General features: G+C 32.4%; 2 protein-coding genes across 2 annotated transcripts; one reads left to right on the plus strand and one right to left on the minus strand.

The window, feature by feature from the left end:
- Window positions 1-626: 626 nt before the first annotated feature.
- LOC112091239 lies at window positions 627-16,977 on the minus strand. Its single transcript, XM_024164313.1, has 9 exons — window positions 16,883-16,977; window positions 16,050-16,104; window positions 15,831-15,903; window positions 14,866-14,933; window positions 2,761-2,991; window positions 2,573-2,631; window positions 1,754-1,857; window positions 1,197-1,251; window positions 627-1,084 (listed from the first exon to the last, which is right to left on the minus strand). The coding sequence occupies exons 1-9, from the start codon at window positions 16,975-16,977 to the stop codon at window positions 1,066-1,068; spliced, it is 759 nt and encodes a 252-aa protein (XP_024020081.1). The 3' UTR covers window positions 627-1,065.
- Window positions 16,978-17,069: 92 nt separating this feature from the next.
- Window positions 17,070-17,780, plus strand: LOC112091240 (pentatricopeptide repeat-containing protein At1g18485-like). Its single transcript, XM_024164321.1, has one exon. It carries the CDS (start codon window positions 17,070-17,072, stop codon window positions 17,778-17,780), a length of 711 nt encoding a protein of 236 aa, XP_024020089.1.
- The last annotated feature ends 4,755 nt before the right edge of the window (window positions 17,781-22,535 follow it).

Here is a 22,535-nt window from a genome sequence, read left to right on the forward strand (position 1 = left end):
AAATGCTTGCTTGATTCACTTTTCTCTAGCCATCACTGCATCCCGATAGTCCATTAAGCTTAGGAAAGATATTCCTCCGTATTTGAGTACCAAATTATCCACTGAGAAATGACCCCTCATTTAAAGGACATGAAAACAAAAGCATTTAACAGTTGTTAAAGAAGCAACATACAACTTACAGAACCAACCAAAAAAAAAAGGAACTCATACAGTAGAACTACTATTTTACTCCCATCATTAGGTAGATTAGTTTTTGAACCGTCCGTCCTTGCAGGACTACATTAAAATTTACAGTGCATGGCACATAAGTGCTCCCACTCACAAATCAGACGGTTGAAAAACTAATCTAATGACTAAAATTATAGTTCCTATTGATAAGAAAATAACAGTTCTTACTACAAAAGTTCCAAATTTGTGATTAGGTATGGAATCAAACTATGGCAATAAGATACCTTTATGAAGCATCGAATCATATCAGATTATGAAAAGTATGGCCGTTTAACAAATATCGATAAAATTCTAGCGGTTCAAATTATCAAATAAATAAAACGAAACATTATACATATTGAAAAGGACAAACCTAATGATTGCTTGCTAGTTTGTTTCGTATCCAAAGTAAGAGCATATATCACAATCCTCCCAGCCGGTTCATACATGAATGATGAATCCACATATGTGCTTTACTGAGACGTAGTCTAGTTATCATGTTCAACTTCGGCTATAAGTTCATGTAGATTTCCTTACAAATGTTTGATTTCAAATTTTTTTTTTCCTCACATCTCTCTCATCATTAAGCTGTGTAGTATATAATAGACGTAAGTTCAAAGTCATCAATAGCTGTAGACAGCTGAAGTTCATTGTAAGTGTGTAGAGGCCATTGTAAGCTCGTGTCCGTTTCCTAAGTCTGGCTTATCTCAATCATAGCATTTATTGTACAACATTTTACAATAATGGGGGAGAAAATTTGAGAACTTTACTTAACCATTCTTCTTTGGAAGGTGCTTTCCGTTTGAGATGTTAGACGGGGTCTCATTAACAGTGACTGATTCACTGCTGTTCTGGTCTTCAAAAGCCTGCACTGTGTCTGCATACGATCGCGTACAAGGCCATCCGCAGAAACAGAGCCAAACTTTGATTAGCTTCTGTAAATCCAAATAAATTATCAGTTGATTGACAGGATCTTCAATGTGCTTTACCTGCTTGACTTTATAAGTTCATTGTCTATTGTAACATTCTCATCAAATACGTTGCCTACGAGGACGACAGACAAATGCAACAATCATGTGAGCAGCAAGAACTAGTTATGACGAAAGAGCTACCACATTTGATGATATAGCTGAGAAAACCAATGCATCAAGTGCAGAAGACATAATTTAAGAGAGAAATAAACCAAGAAAGAAGATTAATTAGAGGGGGTAACAAAAACACCATAGATTAAAAACGTGCACTAAAATAAGTAGAGATGTGATACTGTCTTACAAACACAAGCCTTCAAACTTTTAGTGATTAAGCCAAGACTTAGTTAATGGCATACTGTAGTTTTCAGGGAAAATCACTATGAAGAAAATTTTCTACCAACAAAAGCATTTTAGTAAAATATGAGACAGAAAAAAAAATGATGGTCAAGAGAAAAGCAATAGCAGACATTTACTAGACTAAAGAATTCAGTAATAAGTTGCTCTTGGAACAAAATAAAAGCACCGAAAACTAAGCTCTAATAAGCATAAAACCGAAAAAAGGAAATCACTGCTACCTCCATAGAGATTCTTCTTAGAGAAGTATTTTGCCATCAACCGACGAGCATAGTCAGCTTCATATATCTTGAACTTCTCGATGTGGTTTGCAAGATAAAGGTATCTGAAAAAATGCAGAAACTGTAAATCATCCGGCCAATGGCTCAAAATTACAAATGAGTGAATTTCTCATATCTTTTTAGACACCCAATCAAAGACTACATGTACTATGTAGAGACAGATACTCGAAAGTCTCGTGGCAGAAACTAGAAGAGGTAAGAAGATCCATGACAAAAAATCAACTTCTAGAAAACAAATCAAATTTTAGCGGAAAAAACTTGTGACCACATATAAAACTTGGTACTATAATAAAAGACGGTCTAAGAAAAGTTCTCAGATATAAAATTTGACTTCATTTCTACTATTTTCTAGAAAGTGCCACTCATAGTGCAAAACACAGAACTATAGGATAATAACATCAGAAATCAAAATAGAGCTATCCCCAGATCAGGGTGGGAACTCTTCTAGTGTCCTTAAAATAAAAAAAAAAATCATTTTAATGGCAAAGAAGCTTTATAGAAATAAGAATTTTTCCTCAATTTCAGAGCAATGTTCAATAAAAAAACAAAAAAGGGAGAGACAGACGTGCACAAAGATAAGTGTACAATTTTCTAACTAAATTTTACTCATAAGAACTGTTAAACGAAGGTATGAAGATCCCAATTAACGGAAAGAAAATTATTGGAACACATGTTACCAGCAAAGATTTGGAAAACCTAACATTTTAGGAGCACAGCAAGAATAAAATTTTGGTGAAATATTTCAGAGAAAATACTCACTGAAAATTGGTAGCTACTTCAGGCGTTTTCTCGTCGAAATTGTTTTCCCCAGCGTCAACCTAACAAAGAAGAGAAAGCCCGTAAAAGAAAAAATGCATACACCACATATATACAGATATATATATATATATATATATATATATAAATATACACACACATATAGGTGGAGTAGAGACGGAGAGAGAAACCTGGAGTTTAGGAGAGAGAAGAGTGAGAAGTGGGTTTAGTAGTAGTGGCGGGGGAGTTGTCGGAATTGGAGGCTGAGGAAAGTGATTGCGGAGAAGACGAAGATGGCAGATTCGCCATTGGAGAAGTTGACGAGCTTGGAAACCGGAAGAAATCGCATCCGTATTTTTTCTGCGATATGCCAGTGTGATAGACGCAGAAAGCACAGGGTAATTGACACATATCCCTAACCTCTAATAATTGATAGTTTAGGCCGTTTATTTCGCTTTAGAATTTAAATTTTATTACGTAAAAAACTTTTAAAAACAGTCACATTTAATTTTTTTATTACAATAAAAATTTTTTATATAAAATCACTTTTTAACTCAAATTATAAATTTGAATCAACAAAATAAATGAGCAATCTCTATTTTTTTAATTTTGACAAAAAGACTTCCAACTTTTTAAATTGATACAATTAAAATATTTCTTTAAATTTCGTCCAAATAATAACAGGTGGAGAAGTCACGTGACGCCTGTAGGATATTGAAAAGACGAAATTGTCCTAAAATTGATTTAACCCACAAATTACTCTTCATTTATTCCGTTCTATCTTCATTTTTAGAATGAATTAGGACTTATTTATTTATCCTCAAACTCAAAAAAAATTTAAATTTAAGTTATAATTTTATTAAAGTTTAAATTTTTTTTATAAAATTTGAGTTTTAATTTTAATTTTAATTTGAGTTTAGAATTAAAATCTGAATTCAAATTTCTCCTACAACTCAAATTCTTAAATTCAAACTCAAGTTAATGAACAATAATTTTTCTACTTTTAAAAACGCTATAATTTTTTCGTGTTAATTCCTATTAAGATGATTTTTTTTATGCGTTCACAATGAAGAGATGAATAAAACTCTACCTATATACCCTATTAAAATTTTCCATCATCATTGAGTTTTTATTAAAATACTATCTAAATACAAACTTAAATTTTGACCCACCCAAACACAAATTCAAAAAGATTTTTATCTCAAATCATAACTCAAATGTACACAACTAAACACAAACTCAAGTTACAACTTCAACTCAAGTTATAATTCAAATTCAACTTAACATCTACACTTAAATTTACCATAACTCAAAAATACAACTGAACAAATCCTTAGAGTTTCAAAAAGAAAATCAGACTTTTAAATCCACAATCCACTAGTTCATCATCTTCTTCAACATCCGGCTTCCTTTTCTCCCCCACTACTTTCACCATGAGATTTTCTAAAAAAATCTCAAACGAAAATCTCCGACTTTCGTAATGTTGAAAGACAATTAGCCAAGAAAATATACTAGAATTAGGAGGGCCTGAAATATCTTAATCAAGAGATATTGCTCCAGAATCATTCTATGTTGAATGACAAATTTTAAGTTATCATTCCACAAAGAAGAGAAAAAACCAAGAAAAATCATAAAAAGAGCAAGAAATGGTGGGCGCGTTTGCAACTCATTATAAAATAATTTTATTTTTTGTATGTGTAATGACCAAGAAAATCTCAGAATTTAAATAATACAATTTATGTATTCAAGTTAATGATTTTTTCTGAAAAATATTATGCTATATATTGTAACTGAAGGATTTATAAAATTAATATCAATATTCCTAAATTCTGTAGCAGATTTCATGCTAAGTTCATGTGTTATGATTAAATAAATTCGATCGATAAATTCTCGCCGTAATTTAAGGCGGAAGAATTTCCAGTACATATATAGTTTGAGAATCTTAATTCCAAGAATCTCCAAGCACAAAACGATGTTAGCAGCGTACAAAAAAAATCCTTAATTGCCGAACAATTAGGTTCAAATCAAGAGAAAAATACTTATAGTAGAAGGGTACAATATGAGCTCAGGAGTTGACACTGTCAGTAGCAATGTCATTCCCAGAATATAATGCAGAAAAGTTAAATTTATAATTTGTTCTGTCTAGAATTAATTTCAAGACTTGAAACGGTTCGAAATATTATGTGAGTAAGAATTTAATATCGAAGTACTAAGGGATTAATATTTAACTATAAATAAGTAGTAGAAAATGAACCGTTAGAAACTAAAATTTCCTGTCAGCTAAGTACTTCCTTATAGCCAGTATAATTTTTAACAGTTTCCAAGGAAACTTAAGAGATGGGACAAAAGTACAAGGGGTAGGTTAATGTTTAGATTGGATGAGATGTGATGGTGGAAGATGAAGAGTACTCATGATAGTTTTTTTTCCTCTCTTTCTTCACTTGGCCGGCCATGTTAAGGGGTTTTAAGCAAAAATTTTGGTTAGTTGAGTGTACTAGAAGACTTCATGATGAGATGAATCAAATAAACTATTTAACAAAAAAGCTTACTTCACTTCACTCTTAAAGCACCAAACTAGCCATACCTCTCTCGTTTCCTCTCAAAAAAATTTCACTCATCCTTCTAAACACAAAGCACTAGTCTAGGATCTCAAGAAGAAGAAAAGGACCAATGTGTTCTAGAAGGTATCTAGCCAATGATTTTCTTCAAGGGTAAAACTCTAAACCTCCTCTTTCTTGTTTCTAGCAAAATTTAGGATTTAGAAATGCTCTTCTCAAATTTTTCCACTCTTCTAGTTCCAAGTCATTAGAAAAACTTAGAGGAAGAAGAAGGTGATCAAAGTGTTTTTAGGAGGAGCCTAACCAAGAATCTTCTTCAAGGGTAAAAAGTCTAAACCCTTCCTCTATTTTTCTAACAAAGTTTAAGTTGTGAATTATGGATGTAATTTGTGGTTCTTGAGGAAATAAGTTTGTAATAAGGGTGTGTGAGTTTTATGTTAGTTTTGTGTGTTTCGATGTTAGTTTGATTAGCATTATGTGGTATGTTTATGCTTAGTTTAAGTTTGCTTATTTTGGGTTAGAGGAAAAATTTTCCGGTTACTTTGAATGCGAAAATGAGGACCCTAGAGCGAGATTTTTTGGTGTTTCAAAACTTAAACTTATACTCCTCGATGTTTTGAACTTTTTTTTTGTGACTGTGACAAAACCCAGTTTTAAATCTAAATGCATGTTTTAAGCCATTTTTTAAAAACGGTACAGGCTGTCCAAAACAGTTTCGAAAAAAAGTTGGCAGCCACTGTTTTCAGCCAAACGAAACCTTGAGATGTTGAATTTCACCTTTCTTGAAAAACAATAATTTTAGATCTCGACGAGACGAAGAAATATCATGAAGAATAGATTTTTAAAATCTGACTTTAAGAATAGATTTTCAAAATCTGACTTTAAGATGCAGTAAAACGCAGATTTCAGAAACTACACAGTTTTAACTGAACGAAACTAACACAGTGTTAGTTTTTAACAAAACTTTATTAAAGAACCCGAGATGTGATTTCAGTAAAGTACTATGATTTTAGACCTCATTTCAACAGAAATATTCGTGAAGAATGTTTTCAAGAAAAATGGTTTCTTTAAAAAAAGAACTTAATAGTTTTTTCTCGAGCAAAACGTCCCGACGGGCACCTACGAGCCCAATATGTTAGGTCCTTAGAATTATGAAGATTAGATATGGTTCTAACATCCACATTGATTCAAGAGACCCTGTTTGAGTTTAAATTTGAACGGCCTAAAAGTTAGAACGCCGTGAATAAGTTTCGTATCTAGTGGTTCAGATATGAAATACTTTCAGCATTGTGTGATAAATAAGTTGTGGCTACCTGCTAAGGGCAACTTTGTAGCTACTGCTAAGGGTAACTGCACAACACTATAAGATATTATATTTATCACACATATGATAATTTTTACGTGATACAAAGTGAGTAAATGGAGTAATATATAATGTTGTCCAAATATTACTAAGTGAATTAAAAAAAAGTGCAAAAGAAAACAAAAAGGACGAGAGAGAGAGGAAAAAAGATTAATATTGACAAAGTAATGAAAACTATAATCTGTTTCCCTGGGAATCAAAAGAAACTAGACTAAAAAGTAGTAAATGGAATTGTAGGAAAACCATAAATATCATAAGAGTAGTAAAATAAGATAATAGGGGGGTTTTTTTTTTTTGCCATTAAATAGGAACGGTAATATAGAAGAAGGAAAGGTCAATAATGGAAAAAGAGATTTAATATAACCATGGATACTTTTTTAGCAAAATAATAAAAACCAAATTCTCAAAATCAAAAAAAAAAAAAACAATTTTTAAAAACATTAAAAAAAAAAAAAAAAAAAAAAAAAAAAAAAAAAAAAAAAAAAAGAGGACAAAAACTTTATAAAATCCAATTGAAAATTAATGAGTAAGTTACAAATCAAATTAGAAAAAGGATATTCATAGCAATTTCTGGAAAAATTATGTACAACTCAATACATCAAAATTAATTACTATCATCATTGCCATGTAAAGCAACTTACCAAGACCAAACTAATACTAAATAGGTAGAGAAATATATATATATATATATATATCTTTATATGCATGTATACATCATCATAAAACAAATGAAATAGTGAATGCATAAGGACTACTTTCCAAGAAAATACAAAGAAAAAAGGACAAATAACAGTAAATATCAATACTATCCTAGCAAATTAATGATCCAACGTCAGGAATATGAATTAAGCCAGATTAAAGGGAAATAAAATAATAAAAGATCATGAGCAAAACAATATGGTAAAATGAGAGAAGATAAAAGATGAAAAAAGTATTAATTTGCTTTATAATAAGCAAAGGCAGTTATTTTGAGGGTTCAATGCTTAACTTTTGTTATAATGAACGCTGGCAATAACGTTTAAAACAGGTAAAGCAACAAAGGAGAACAGAAGAGAGAATGGAATTAAATCAGAATGTATGAAAGATCTAAGAAATAATAATGAGATTGGATGATATAAAAGATTAAAGAAGTCTGTATTTAGGACAAAATATAAAAAGTGTAAAAGGATTGTGCTCAGGAATGGAAAACAGGGGAAGTAGTTGAAGTGAAATATCAAGTTATTCAAAATATTAGTTGATTAAGTAATAAGAGAGGGAAGAAAAAAAGAATAAGTAGGTGTTCAAAGATTGCTAAGTAGGTGAAAAAGAATTAAGTGATGGAAGATGATAAGACCAAAAAGAAATAAGGGAATATAGTATTAAGGAAGAGTAAACATTGTCAGAATATAAGAGAGTAAAAAAAACGTAAAACCATATGTAGAACAGTGGAGAAGGAAATGCTTGGGAAAAAAGAAAAGGAAAAGGAAGGCAATAAGTTCCATAAGTAAAACTGAGGAAATGAAATGGATTAAAAAGAAATCCAAGATAAATATATTGAAATGATAAGGACACAAAAGAACTGGAATGAATAAAAAAATAATATATAAAATGATGTAAGTAATTTTTAGATAAATTATATAACATTAAAAATATAAAAAGTAATTGTAATCATCATCGCCACATAAAATGGGAGTAGAGAAGGGTATACAAAAAGGAGCATAACAGTGAAATTAACCTATGAAATTCAAACAAGTGAAGCAAGTTCTACAATGGAGTCAAAAAGAGATAAAATAATAAAGTCAATTTATGAGAAATAGAGAAACTAAATTCTTATATTGGAGAAAGGAACAAAAAAGAAAAAGGAACACTAAACAGGTTGTATAGCAGAAAAAGGAAAAGAACATAAAACCAGTAGTGCATTACATAGATAAGAGTAGTATGGGTCTGTATAGAGATTAAGTTTTAGTTAATTTTAACTAGAGATATAAGGTTAATGGTAATAATTATTACTAATTAAAAGAAGTTTGCCAACGTTTATTAACTACATATTAAAAAAGATAAAGATGACTTATTTTAACATCTGACATAGAAAAATAATATGTATATTGCAAGCAACAATTGCTAAAAAATTCTAGATAGGAATTAATAAACGTACCTCAAACGCGACAAATTTTCCTCAAACTCTGCTATATAAATCAGCCAACGGTAAGCAGCAATCAGCTATACACATCTAACAGAGCGGGACAACAATTGTAGGATGCATTATAAAATACAAAGAATTGAGTAAGAAAATGAATAAAAAACAGAAAAGGAAACAATTAAATTAGAAAACTAAAGGGAACAATTATAGTAACATTTTATATATGAGTTATGGCCGAGATATGTAATTTTTTCAGCAATGTGTGATAGCTATGTTGTGGCTCCCTGCTAAGGGCAATTTTGTGGCAACCTACTAAGGGCAACTGCACAAAAAGGATGATATTTATCTATCACACAAATTGTAGCTTATATATGATCAAAAAAAGAAAATGATAGGACGTAACAAAATGATAAAAACGGTCAGCTATACAAAAAAGAAGATGAAGAGAACCGAGAGAAAAAGAAATAGTGCTAGAAACCAATAATTAGAAAAGAAATTACCAAAACCACTTTAACAAATGGAAATAGCAAAGAGAAATACAACAACAACAACATATCAACAATGGAAAAAAGAAATTTTATGTGACTATGGATAATATTTGAATAAGATAATAGAAAAAAGATGATCAAAACGGATACAATAAGTGAAAACAACAAAGATAAAAACATTACAAAATTCAATTGAAAAACAATGAACAAAATGAAAATCAAATTAGGAAAAGAACATTCATAGTAATTTTTGGACAAATTATTTAAAACTTAAAATATCAAAATCAATCATTATCATCATTGCCACATAGATGAATTTATTAAAGCTCAAATAGACAGATAAATATATATTTATATATATGTATATATCTGTGTATGTATATAAGTAATTAAGTAAGCAAATAAATGAATTAAAAAAAAGGAAAGGCAAGCTTAAAAAATGAAAGAAACATAGTTATAACAATATTTTTATATAGTAATTGTGGCTTAGATATGGAATATTTTCAGCAATATATGATAAATAAGTTGTGGCTACCTGCTAAGGGCAACTTTATAGCTACCTGCTAAGGACAACTACATAACACTGTAAGATATTATATTTATCACACATATGATAATTTTTATGTGATACAAAGTGAGTGAATGGACTAATATATAAAGTTGTCCAAAGGAAAGAGAGAGAAAAAATATTAATATTGACAAAATAACAAAAACTATAATCTATTTTCCAGGAAATCAAAAGAAATTGAGCTAAAAAGTAGTAAATAGAATAGTAGGAAAACCATAAATATCATAAGAATTGTAAAATAAGATAATAGGGGTTTTTCCCTTTTTTGGCATTAAATAAGAACAGTAATATAGAAGAACGAAAGGTTAGCAATTGGAAAAGAAATTTAATGTTACCATGGATAATATTTTAGCAAAATAATAGAAACCAAATGAACAAAATCAATAGAATAAGCAAGAAAAAAAAAAAGGGTGGATAAATATTTATAAAATCCAATTGAAAAACAATGAATAAGATCAAAATCAAATTATAAAAAGTCTATTCACAGCAATTTCTGGAGATACTATATAAAACTCAAGACATCAAAATTAATTACTATCATCATTGCCATGCAAAGTAGCTTACCAAGAGTAAATGAAGACTAAAATAGGTAGAGAAATATATATATATATATATATATATACATATGTATATGTATATATATGCATGTATACATCATCAGAAAACAAATGAAACAATAAATGTATAAGGACTACTTACTAAGCAAATAGAAAGAAACAAAGGACATATAACAGTAAATATTAATACTATCCTAGCAAATGAATGCATCCAACCTTAGGGATATGAATTAAATAGATATGGATAGTGATTATGAACTGTACCTGAAAAAGAATAGATAACGACTTAAATCTGAAATGTCAGCCAACTAGATGAAAGCAAGAGTGAAGGGCTCATAAATAAGATAGTCAAGTATTAAGTAAGGTTGAGCACTAAATGATAGACTGGCTAAAAGAGCAACAAATGATGTAAACTGAGATAGGGAAGCAATGGGTGAAAGAGGAGAGAGAGAAATGGGGGACATGTATTATAACACCATCGGCAGGGACATTCTTAAATATAGAAACAGAGAGCAAATGCACCACCTCTAAGGAGATTACACGTAAAACAGAAAGTCAGTGGATAGGATATAAAAAACTAAAACTCTTAAATTAAGTAATAAGAATAATACATTATCAAAAGAAAACCGGGAAAAAAGGAACCGCAGAAGAGGGAAAAACATTGTAATCACCTGGAAAAAAAAAAGAACAAAACAAAAAGAAAAGAAAGAAATAAGAACAACAAAGGGGGAAAAAATTACCAGAGAAGGAAATGAAGAAAGAGAAAAGAAGGGAAAAGAAAAGCAATCAAATTTTTTTGGCCCAAAAAATTGCTTTTCCATTGCGAGAAAAAGATAAGAATAAAAGATTCTTTTAATATTTCTACAGTAACATAGGTACAAATGATCAACGTGGTAGGGCAAATAAGAATTACAGATATTATAAATCATTACCTTAATAAATATGGGAACACAATAAACATAAAAAATGTAAAAGATTAAAATTAGAATGTATGAAAGATGTAAGAAATAATAATGAGATTGGATGGTATAAAAGATTAAAGAAGTTTGTATTTAGAACAAAATATAAAAAATGTAAAAGGGTTGTGGCCAGGAGTAGAAAATAAGGAAAGTAGTTGAAGTGAAATGTCAAGTTATTCAAAATATTAATTGATTAAGTAATAAGAGAGGAAAAAAAGAATAAGTAAAATTTAAAGTTGTTCAAAGATTGCTAAGTAAATGAAAAAGATTTAAGTGATGGAAGATGATAAGAGCAAAAAGGAATAAGGGAATATAGTATTAGGGAAGAGTAAACATTGTCAGAATATAAGAGAGTAAAAAAACTTAAAACCATATGTAGAACAGAGTAGAAGGAAATGCTAGGGAAAAAAAAGAGAAGGAAAAAAAAGGCAATAAGTTGCATAAGTAAAACTTGGGAAATGAAATGGATTAAAAAGAAATCAAAGAGAAATATATTGAAATGATAACGACACAAAAGAAGTGGAATGAGTAAATAAAATATACAAAATGATATGAGTAATTTTTAGATAAATTATGTAACATTGAAAATATAAAAATTAATTCTAATCATCATCGCCACATAAAAAGGGAGTAGAGAAGGGTATACAAAAAGGAGCGTAACAGTGAAATTAACCAATGAAATTCAAACAGGGGAATCAAGTTCTACAATGGAGTCAAAAAGAGATAAAATAATAAAGTCAATTTATGAGAAAATAGAGAAACTAAATTCTTATATTGAAGAAAGGAACAAAAAAGAAAAAGGAACACTAAATAGGTTGTATAGCAGAAAAAGGAAAAGAACATAAAATCAGTAGTCCATTACATAGATAAGAGTAGTATGGGTCTGTATAGAGATTAAATTTTAGTTAATTTTAAGTAGAGATATAAGGTTAATGGTAATAATTATTACTAATTAAAAGAAGTTTGCCAACGTTTATTAAGAATTAATAGAAATCTTTTCCAATGATTTTACTTGCTACATATTAAGAAAGATAGAGACGACTTATTTTAACATCTGACGTAGAAAAATAATATGTATATTGCAGGCAACAATTGCTATAGAATTCTAGATAGGAATTAATAAACGTACCTCAAACGCTACAAATTTTCCTTAAACTTTGCTATATAAAACAGCCAATGCTAAGCAACAATCAACTATACACATCTAACAGCGCAGGACAACAATTGTAGGACATCTTATAAAATACAAAGAATTGAGTAAGAAAATGAATAAAAAAACAGAAAAAGGAAACAATAAAATAAAAAAACTAAAGGGCACAATTACAGTAACAATTTTATATATTTATTATGGCTCAGATATGTAATATTTTCATAAATGTGTGATAGCTATGTTGTGGCTTCCTGCTAAGGGCAACTTTGTTGCTACCTACTATGGGCAACTACACAAAAAAGGATGATATTACATCTATCACACATATTGTAGCTTATATATGATGTAAAATAAATAGGTGGAGTAATATATAAAATTCTCTAGAAACTACCAGGTGAATAAAAAAAGAAAATGGTAAAAAAAAAAGAAAAGATAGTATATAACAAAATGATAGAAACTGTCACCTATACAAAAAGAATACCAAGAAAACTGAGAGAAAAAGAAAAAGTGCTAGAAACCAATGATTAGAAAAGAAATTACCAAAACCACTTTAACAAATGGAAATAGCGAAAAGAAATACAGGAACAATAACATAGAAGGAGAAAAGATCAACAATGGAAAAACAATTTATGTGACTATGGATAATATTTGAATAAGATAATAGAAAAAAGATTATCAAAACGGATACAATAAGTGAAAACAATAAAGATAAAAACATTCTAAAATTCAATTGAAAAACAATGAACAAAATGAAAATCAAATTAGGAAAAGAACATTCATAATAATCTCTGGACAAATTATTTAAAACTTAAAATATCAAAATCAATCATTATCATCATTGCCACATAGATTAATTTATTACAGCTAAAATAGACAAATAAATATATATTTTTATATATGTATATATCTGTGTGTATGTATATGTATATGAATAATTAAGTAAGCAAATAAATGAATTAAAAAAAAAAGGAAAGGCAGGCTTAAAAAATGAAAAAACATAGTTATAGCAACATTTTTATATAGTAATTGTGGCTTAGATATGGAATATTTTCAGCAATGTGTGATAAATAAGTTGTGGCTACCTGCTAAGGGCAACTTTGTAGCTACCTGCTAAGGGCAACTGCACAACACTATAAGATATTATATTTATCACATCGATGATAATTTTTATGTGATACAAAGTGAGTAAATGGAGTAATATATAAAATTGTCCAAAGATTACAAAGTGAATTAAAAAAAAGTACAAAACAAAAGGAAAAGGAAAGAGAAAGAGTGAAAAAAAAAATTAATATTGACAAAATAACAAAAACTATAATCTGTTTCTCAGGAAATCAAAAGAAATTAGGCTAAAAGTAGTAAATGGAATAGTAGGAAAACCATAAATATCATAAGAATAGTAAAATAAGATAAGATGGGTTTTTCCCTTTTTTTTTTGCATTAAATAGGAACAATAATATAGAAGAACAAAAGGTCAGTAATGGGAAAAGAAATTTTATGTCACCATGGATAATATTTTAGCAAAATAATAGAAACCAAATGATCAAAATTAGTAGAATAAGCAAAAAAAGGAGGAAAAAACTTTATAAAGTCCAGTTGAAAAATAATGAATAAGATCAAAATCAAATTAGAAAAAGAATATTCACAACTATTTCTAGAGAAACTATATAAAACTCAACACATCAAAATTAATTACTATCATCATTGCCATGCAAAGTAACTTACCAAGACTAAACGAAGACTAAAATAGGTAGAGAAATATATATATATGTATCTATATATATGCATGTATACATCATCAGAAAACAAATGAAACAGTAAATGTATAAGGACTACTTACTAAGCAAATACAAAGAGAAAAAGGACAAATAACAGTAAATATCAATACTATCCTAGCAAATGAATGCATCCACCATCAGGGATATGAATTAGATAGATATGGATAGTGATTATGAACAGTACCTGGATCAATATAGATAACAACTTAAATCTAAAATGTCAGTCAACCAGATGAAAGCAAGAGTGAAAGGCTCATAAATAAGACAGTCAAGTATTAAGTAAGGTCAAGCACTAAATGATAGACCGGCTAAAAGAGCAGTAAATGATGTAAACTAGGATAGGGAAGCAATAGGTGAAAGAGGAGAGAGAGAAATGGGGACATGTATAATAAGTCCATCGGTAGGGACATTCTTAAATATAGAAATAGAGAGCAAATGCACCACCACTAAGGCGATTACACGTAAAACAAAATGTCAGTGGATAGGATATAGAAAACTAAAATTCTTAAATTAAGTAATAAAAATAATACATTATCAAAAGAAAATAGGGAAAAAAAAGGAACCACAAAAACGGGAAAAATTAGATGATAAAATGGAGAAACAAAAGGTAAAAGAAAAAACAATCAAACTTTTTCATTCACAGAAATTTCTTTCCAGTTGCAGAAAGTAGAAAAAAATAGAAGATTCATTCAATATTTCTACAGTGATATGAGTACATATAATTGACGTGGCAGGGCAAATAGACAGTACATATAGTACAATGATGACCTTAATAAATGCTGAAGAAAAAACATAGTAATCACCTGAAGAAAAAACATAGTAATCACCTGCAAAAAGAAGAACAAAACATGAAAGAAAAGAAAGAAATAGGAACAACAAAGGGGGAAAAATTACCAAAGAAGGACATGAAGAAAAAGAAAAGAAGGGAAAAGAAAAGCAATCAAATTTTTTTGGCCCACAAAATTGCTTTCCCATTGCGAGAAAAAGATAAGAATAAAAGATTCATTTAATATTTCTACAGTAACATAGGTATAAATGATCAACGTGGCAGGACAAATAAGCATTGTAGATATTATAAGTCATTACCTTAATAAATGCTTTAGAAAAAATATGGAGATCAGTCGAGACAACACAGAAACATCCATATAAAGATTCTTGACTAAATACAAAAACAAATGAAGATGAAGAGTCAAAGATAAAAAATAAAAAAATCTCAAAAATCATATGTACTATCCACTCAAAAATCGCATCTGATGTTGCCAAATGTTAAAGAATTTAAATAGCCAAAGCTTGGAACCAAATAGCGGGAAACACAACAGAAAGAAACGTTAATAACAGGAGGAAAAATAAACTAAGCATGCAATCTTTCTAAATTACTATACCAATCAAGAAATAAATCAAAACATAATTCTCCAAAACCACAGAAAAAAAATAAATGAACGGAATAAACATACAAAATCAAACAAAGCGAAAAAAGATATAAGCTGAAACGAAGAATGAGACCAACATCAAACATAGCTACATCAGCAAACACATAAATAAAAACATAATAGAGCAAACTCACAATAGGAAATTAAACCAATGCTATAAAAACACCAAAGAAAATATAAACAACAACAGAAGCAGAACATGAAAGAATAAAAAAGGAGTAAGAATGTAACAGCAACAAAATTATCAGATACATTAAACCAGAAAGATCAAGAAATAAAAAGGAGCAGAAAAACCAAACTGAAAAATCAAAAATGAAGACAACCAAAGCCGAGGAACACAGAGATCCACCGATAGAATGGAAGAATCCTGCACCAACACATTAATGAGTTCCAAAAAATTTATAGAAAATAGTAGCAAAATAAAACACCAGACAAAAAGGAACTAAAAATACTGAAAAGACACAGGGAAAAATAAACGATGAAGCATGCACTCTAAGAAAACCGCATAAAAACCCAAAGTAAAACAATGAACGAAACCAATGGAGCAAGCAAGAAGAATCGGACATCCCTGCAGCAAGAACACCAAAAAAACAAAAACCCAACGTAGATCGCAAATCCAAATACTCAAAAAATCCATAAGAGAAAAGAGATAAAAATCCCAACTCTCCACGAAAATGAGACAAAAGGGGTAAAGAGATCGAAACCATAAGAGAACAGATGCAAGATTTTAGCCCAAACCAAGCGAAAGAAACAAATCAAAGGAGGAAAAGAAAGAAAAAAAAAAGACAAAACGGTGGAGAAAAGTAGAAACTCCTTAAAGGAGCAAACATAGGTTTTCACACGCGAAATGACCAAAAACCACACGCCAATGACAAAGCAAACGACAACAAAACCTAAAGACCAAACCGCCCCTATACCAGATGAAAGAGGGAGTAGTAAATCAAGGATAAAATCATCATTTTACTATAGAAAGAATGTGTGAACAGTACCCTCGAGCTCTCATATTAAGAGGAAAAAAATACTCTCCGTATATTAGCTTACTCACAGGCGTAGAAGAAACAAACCAACATAACGAACCGTGCACTGCCGGGTATACCTCTCAACAACGCTGGCGTGACTGCGGATAACAGACTAAAGGCAACTCCCCCAGTAAAGCCCACAAAAAAAAAAAAATGGCGTCGATGACGCCACCAGTTTCATGCCACTACCGCCATAACCAACCTCCTCCAACTTACTCAACCAAACGCTCTCATAACTCAATCCCCCCACCAAAAGCCTCTCTATCTTTCTCCACCGCACAAACCCAGAAACCAGCAAACTCTCTGCAACTCCAACACATAACCAACCTCTGCGAATCCGGGAATCTCACCGAAGCTCTAACCTTCCTCCAAAACGACTCACAAAATGTCAACGTTTCAGCTCCGGTGAGGAAAGACGCCATTGGGGTCTTGTTACAAGTGTGTGGGAGACACAAAGACATCGAAATCGGACGCAAAGTTCATCACATGATTCTAGAATTGACCCAGTTTCGCAATGACTTCGTTCTCAACACCCGTCTCATCACCATGTACTCCTTGTGCGGGTCTCCTTTGGATTCCCGTTCCGTCTTCGATGGAGTCGAGAGAAACAACTTGTTTATGTGGAATGCCCTCGTTAGCGCGTACGCTAGAAATGAGCTTTATCATGATGGCGGTGAAAGCGTTTGTTGGGTTGGTTTCGGAGACTGAATTTCAACCCGATAGTGACACTTTGCCTTGTGTGATTAAGGCCTGTTCGGGGCTTTTGGACGTCGGGTTGGGGTGGGAGGTTCATGGGATGACGGTGAAGATGGCGCTGGTGTCAGATGTTTTTGTGGGCAATGCGCTGGTTGGGATGTATGGGAAGTGCGGGTTTTTGGAGGACGCGGTTCCTGTGTTCGAGAAAATGCCTGAGAGGAACTTGGTTTCTTGGAACTCGATGATTCGCGGGTTCTCAGAGAATGGTTTGTGTATAGAGAGTCATGGCTTGTTGAGGGAGATTTTGGTGGTGGGTTTGCTGCCGGATGATGCTACCGTAGTGACTTTGTTACCTGTGTGCGCTGCCGAGGGGGATATAGATATGGGGATCGCGATTCATGCTTTCGTGGTGAAGTTGGGGCTGAGTGAGGAGTTGATGGTGAGCAATGCCTTTGATGAGGACATCAAGGCTGTAAAGAATGCTCACGATCCAATTAGAGTCTCAGTTGGTCCGGTGACGAGGGCTTGAGCTAAAAGATTCAAAGAAGAGCTGAATAACTTAGTCTGGAGAGTTCTACAACAAGAAGAGAGAGTGTTCACTACTGAGGGTGAACAAAGGTTGGTTTTACTCATCAAAGTTGATCCGAAAGAGAGCCAATCACTCATACACGTCCATTGAGCCATCGCATGGCCAACTTGCCTGTCCATTCCGGGATACACGTGCAAGGGCGATTCCAAGCTGATGTGGGAGTGTTTTCCAGCAAAGAATCAAGTCAAGATTATGTTTTCAAGTTTACAAGAAGTTCAAGATTCAAAACAAGATTCAAGAAGTTTAGAAGATCTGATCAAGATTTGATTTCTTTGTAATCCTATTTTTTTTTTTAGTTTTAAGTTTCAGTTTAAAATTTGAAATTCCATTATAGGCATGTTTAGGAGGAAGGCTATTTTGAGTCAAAATCTGATTCATTCCTAGGGTTTTTAGGCGTGTTTATCTCATTAAAAGTAGTTATGACTTTTACAATTAAAACACTTCATTGTAATTTCGGCTATTTAAGGCTGACTTTCAGATTATGCAAAGTAGTTTTTTATGTTTATTCATATTGTGAGTTATGCTTCTTGAGTTCTTGAAGAAACTTTTCTGAACTTATCAAGGATTCCTTGTGGCATTCAAATTGACTTATCAAACGGAATTTCCATATCCATTTGTGGCGTCTTCATCATACTAAGGTTCTTGCTTTGCTAAGCAACGGGTCGCGGTTTCCATCAAACTTGAGAGATCTTGAGTCATTTCCGGATTTGATATCGGGTTTCGTCATGTTGTTGCCACCTTAGGTGGTGCAGCTATTTCATGAAAATCCTCTAAGCAAACGGTAATAACCAGATCCACGATGGAAACTGAGTTTGTTGCTCTGGATAAATGTGGCGAAGAAGCTGAATGGCTTAGACATTTCTTGGAGGACATTCCGGATTGGCCAAAGCCTGTACATGCAATTTGCATACACAGCGATAGCCAATCAGCTATTGGTAGAGCACACAATACAATGTATAATGGTAAGTCTAGACATATACGTCGTCGACATAATACCATTAGACAATTGATCTCAACAGGAGTCATAGTCGTTGACTATATAAGGTCGAAAGATAATATTGCGGATCCGCTGACCAAAAGACTGAATCGAGATCAAGTTGAAAAAAACATCTAGAGGAATGGGATTGAAGCCCATGAAAAAATAGGTTGAAGCAATGGGACAACTAAATTGTCTAGACCGGCTGAGTTCACTGTGGGGGTAACCCCAGCCAATTCCTATGATGATAACAGTGAAACCCGTACGTGAAAAAGGTTAAACATTGGTTTTTAATGATTCTTATGCGTCGGATACATCAGGAATCTGAGCGGAGTAATACGGGTTACTCTTCATTAAGAAATCACCTATGTGAGAGTGAAGTGGGGCCGCTTCAAAGGAGAATTGTGAGGGCTCAATTCTTTAGAAACTCTGGCAGAACCAGGTAGATGTTCATGGCCGCAACGAACATAACCATGAGAACAGAACTGTGTCAGAAAGATGTCTGTGTGAAGTATAATAACGTTTACACGAAGGCAGAACAGTTCAAAGCCTTCGCTTCAACTGGTCAGCCAGTAAAGTTTTTGTATTCTCACAAGGAAAGGTTCAAGGGGTACAGCCTACCTATCCTTTGCAGGCATCGACCGCAGAACTCTATCACCGTGTCGAGTTTGTGTTTTTCTTGTCGTGGGTCAATTTTTCATTCATGTGGGGGATTGTTAGAAAAATGGCTTGTTAAGTCATTTTAAAGGCCCATTTTGAGGCCCATATTTGGATGGGGCCAAATAGGTTTTTGGGACGGGTCTCGATAGATTTGCGTTCTCTGTCGCGAGGAGATCGAAATCGAGTATTCATACACTCAAAATGGTTTTTGGGTGAATGAGAAATTGATGGTCTAAGTATGGTACTTGGAATGGTAAATGAAGAAGGAAAATTGTAAAAATCCCACATTGGCTAAGAGTGAAGCCAATGTGGTGTTTATAAGTGATTGCACTTTGAAGCCTAGGTAAGCATGTATACCAGAGACACTCTCTCACGCGCAGGGGGAGTGCGAATCACGATCCCGGCGGGTTGGGGGCCAATGTGTGCACCCGCGACCTGCGAACACGAATGCCGGACCGGAAAAACTCACTCCGTACGAGCTACCTTTTGCAATTTTTTCTTTTATTTTGCCAACTAAATTCCGAAACTGACTCATTAGTGGTTGTTTAAAATCTGCATTAGTGAAGGATGTAGAAACTGCAGCAATAACCATTGGTTTATGGACATTAAACCTCCAGTTGTAGACTTCTTTTTGGACCAGATTCATCCGGGAATTCTAGGGGCTGTAACCACATAATTCAAGCACCATCAAACCATGAATAAATTGGTTTTATTCACCTTCATTACAGCCTTGTAACATCCCTCACGGGCAGGCTATATAAGGACCATCCTCCACATGAACAAAACACTCATTTTTCGGAATTCTTCTTCTCTTCTCTCACTTCTGTTTCTGTCCCCGTGTTTTTTGTGCTTTGTGTTCTTGTAGTTCGGTTTTGGTGATAGAGGAAAGATCAAGTTCTAGTTCGCCGGACGGTTCCGAAAGTGCATCGAGCTACCGTCGTTGTCGTTGTATCTTGAGAGACGGACGTCCAACGTAACCTCAAGCACATGCCGGAGGGGACGAATCTGTTTTAAGGAAAACGTGCTCCACGTGCCTCGACATTCTTGCAATTTCCATTTCTAAGTTTTGCTACAAAGGTTGAATTACAATTGTATGAATTTCGGTTTTATTCTTCCTTAACTTATTCCTCGTTTGTATTATCCATACTATTTCGGCTAACAAGTCCTATTCGAGTCTCCTAGTGACTGCACTTAACACAATGAGAGTCTCATTGGTCTCATTTGGGCCGTACTGTAAGGACAATGAGAAAGAGAATAACACCACTTGCGACTGCAGTTAATACTATAATAAAATGTGTTGGTCTCATTCCAATCTCATTGTAAAACCACAAATAGAGAGAATCACATCACTCGTGACTTTCCTTTAACACTAACATAAAACGTAAGTTTTATTACTAACATCATCACTTTATGTTGAGCACCACTTTCCAACTATCGTATTGTTTGAACTCAACAAGAGCTTTCACTGCATTTCCTATACCTTTCAAACTTTTTTTTTCCCATTAATTAAAACTTTTCACACGTTGCTTAACCAATTCTGAGGCAAAAATCAAAATCATTCTAGCCAAACCCGCTCCTATTCGTAATTTTCTAGCAACAATTTCACTAACAAAATTTCATTGAAAAGATGATTGCAGCAATGGAAAACAACTCCACCAATTGATTATAGCTGTCGGCTTTTAAAAGCATATTTGAAGGAGCCAAAATTCCTATAACAAACTTAAATGCTGATATTTTGTACTTTTGAGTCTACTTATTCATTAAGCAGAGAAAGATGGAACCCTACCCATAAAATTTAAAAGTGATAGGTCTATGGAAAAAGCTTTGGCTTTAGTAGCAACAAAATAAAATAAAATCTTGTGAAATCCGAGCACTACCTACAACTGTCACAGTTGAAAAAGTTTATTCTAAGTTTTCAGAAACTAACATAAAATGGAAGGACCTCTTTTAACAACAAATCCCTAAGCACTGAAAGTAAAACTCCACGAAAAGAAAATACAATTTAAAGCAGAATTTAAAGAAGTATGATTATGCATCCTATAATTGTGGGTCAACATTTTCACTAACTTTTTTATTTCCCATCTTTTCCACCCGAGAAATGAACAATATGGAAGAAAAATGTAAGAAATAAAGCAGTTACAGGTTGCCCTGCAAATTTAAGTCTCATTAGTTAGAACAGATAGTGACTCATTCGAAGATTTTGTACAGTGAAAGTCCATTATGAGTCACGAAATCAGCAGCGAATAATTCTTCATCAAATAATTTGTGAACTCAAAAGGCTTTTGTCCTATTTTCACCCTTGTACCTAACCTTATCCAGGAGGCTACAGGAACAGAGCAAAATAACTAAAGGTCCGTTCATTTCACCGATTTGAATTTAAAATTCGAGTTTTGTTACAATAAAAAGCTATCAGAAACTATCACATCTAACTTTTTTGTTATAAGTAAAAAATTATAACATAAAGTCACATCTCAACTCAAATTAACATACTAAACAAACTTTAAGTTTTGCATAGTTTTGCTGCATATGCAAGAACTTAATATTGGCAGTATATCTAAAATAAAATATTGCGATTAGACAAATGGTAAATAAACCATTTTGCACATGGAATGTTTTTATTACCTATTTTCTCTTGTTTTAAGTTCTTTAGACGGCTAGTTCTATGAAATTGTCAACTAATATCACCTTAGATTGGCTAAGATGTTAGGGAGCAGTTTTTAGAAGCTGCTAGTCAAAAGGAAAATTTACCGAACATCTTGACCTGTGGTAGCTTCTTTTAAAAAGTTAAAAGCAACCTCTAAAAGCAATGCTAATTATGGACTCTGAAGATACATATAGTTTCCAGTATATTTTTTATTTTGTATTTCAGTATTAAGAAAAATCAAGTTTTAAGTTCCAACAGGCAACATGTTACACATGGTACTAAAATTCAACATCAACCGCTCAAGTGAATTTGCGTTTATCAGAAATATATAATATCAGCCCACAAACACTGCCGGCATTGTTCGATTTTCTTCTGCTCCTATTATATCTCAGATGACTTGTATCACTTTGGCCTG

This window comes from Morus notabilis, unplaced genomic scaffold, assembly GCF_000414095.1.
Source record: "Morus notabilis unplaced genomic scaffold, ASM41409v2 Scaffold161, whole genome shotgun sequence".
NCBI lineage: Eukaryota > Viridiplantae > Streptophyta > Magnoliopsida > Rosales > Moraceae > Morus > Morus notabilis.

Bases quoted from the DNA above. Each gene is read 5' to 3' on its own strand.
- LOC112091239 (XM_024164313.1), bottom strand. From the start codon at position 16,977: ATGGCGTCTTTCCTCACCGGAGCTGAAACGTTGACATTTTGTGAGTCG. The intron at 14,934-15,830 runs GTTTTTCTGCTC...TTCTTTTTGCAG, and splicing joins ATTTTTGATTTTTCAGTTTG to GTGATTACTATGTTTTTTCT. The intron at 2,632-2,760 runs GTTTCTCTCTCC...CTTCTTTGTTAG, and splicing joins TTCTCTCTCCTAAACTCCAG to GTTGACGCTGGGGAAAACAA.
- LOC112091240 (XM_024164321.1), top strand. From the start codon at position 17,070: ATGACTTCGTTCTCAACACCCGTCTCATCACCATGTACTCCTTGTGCG.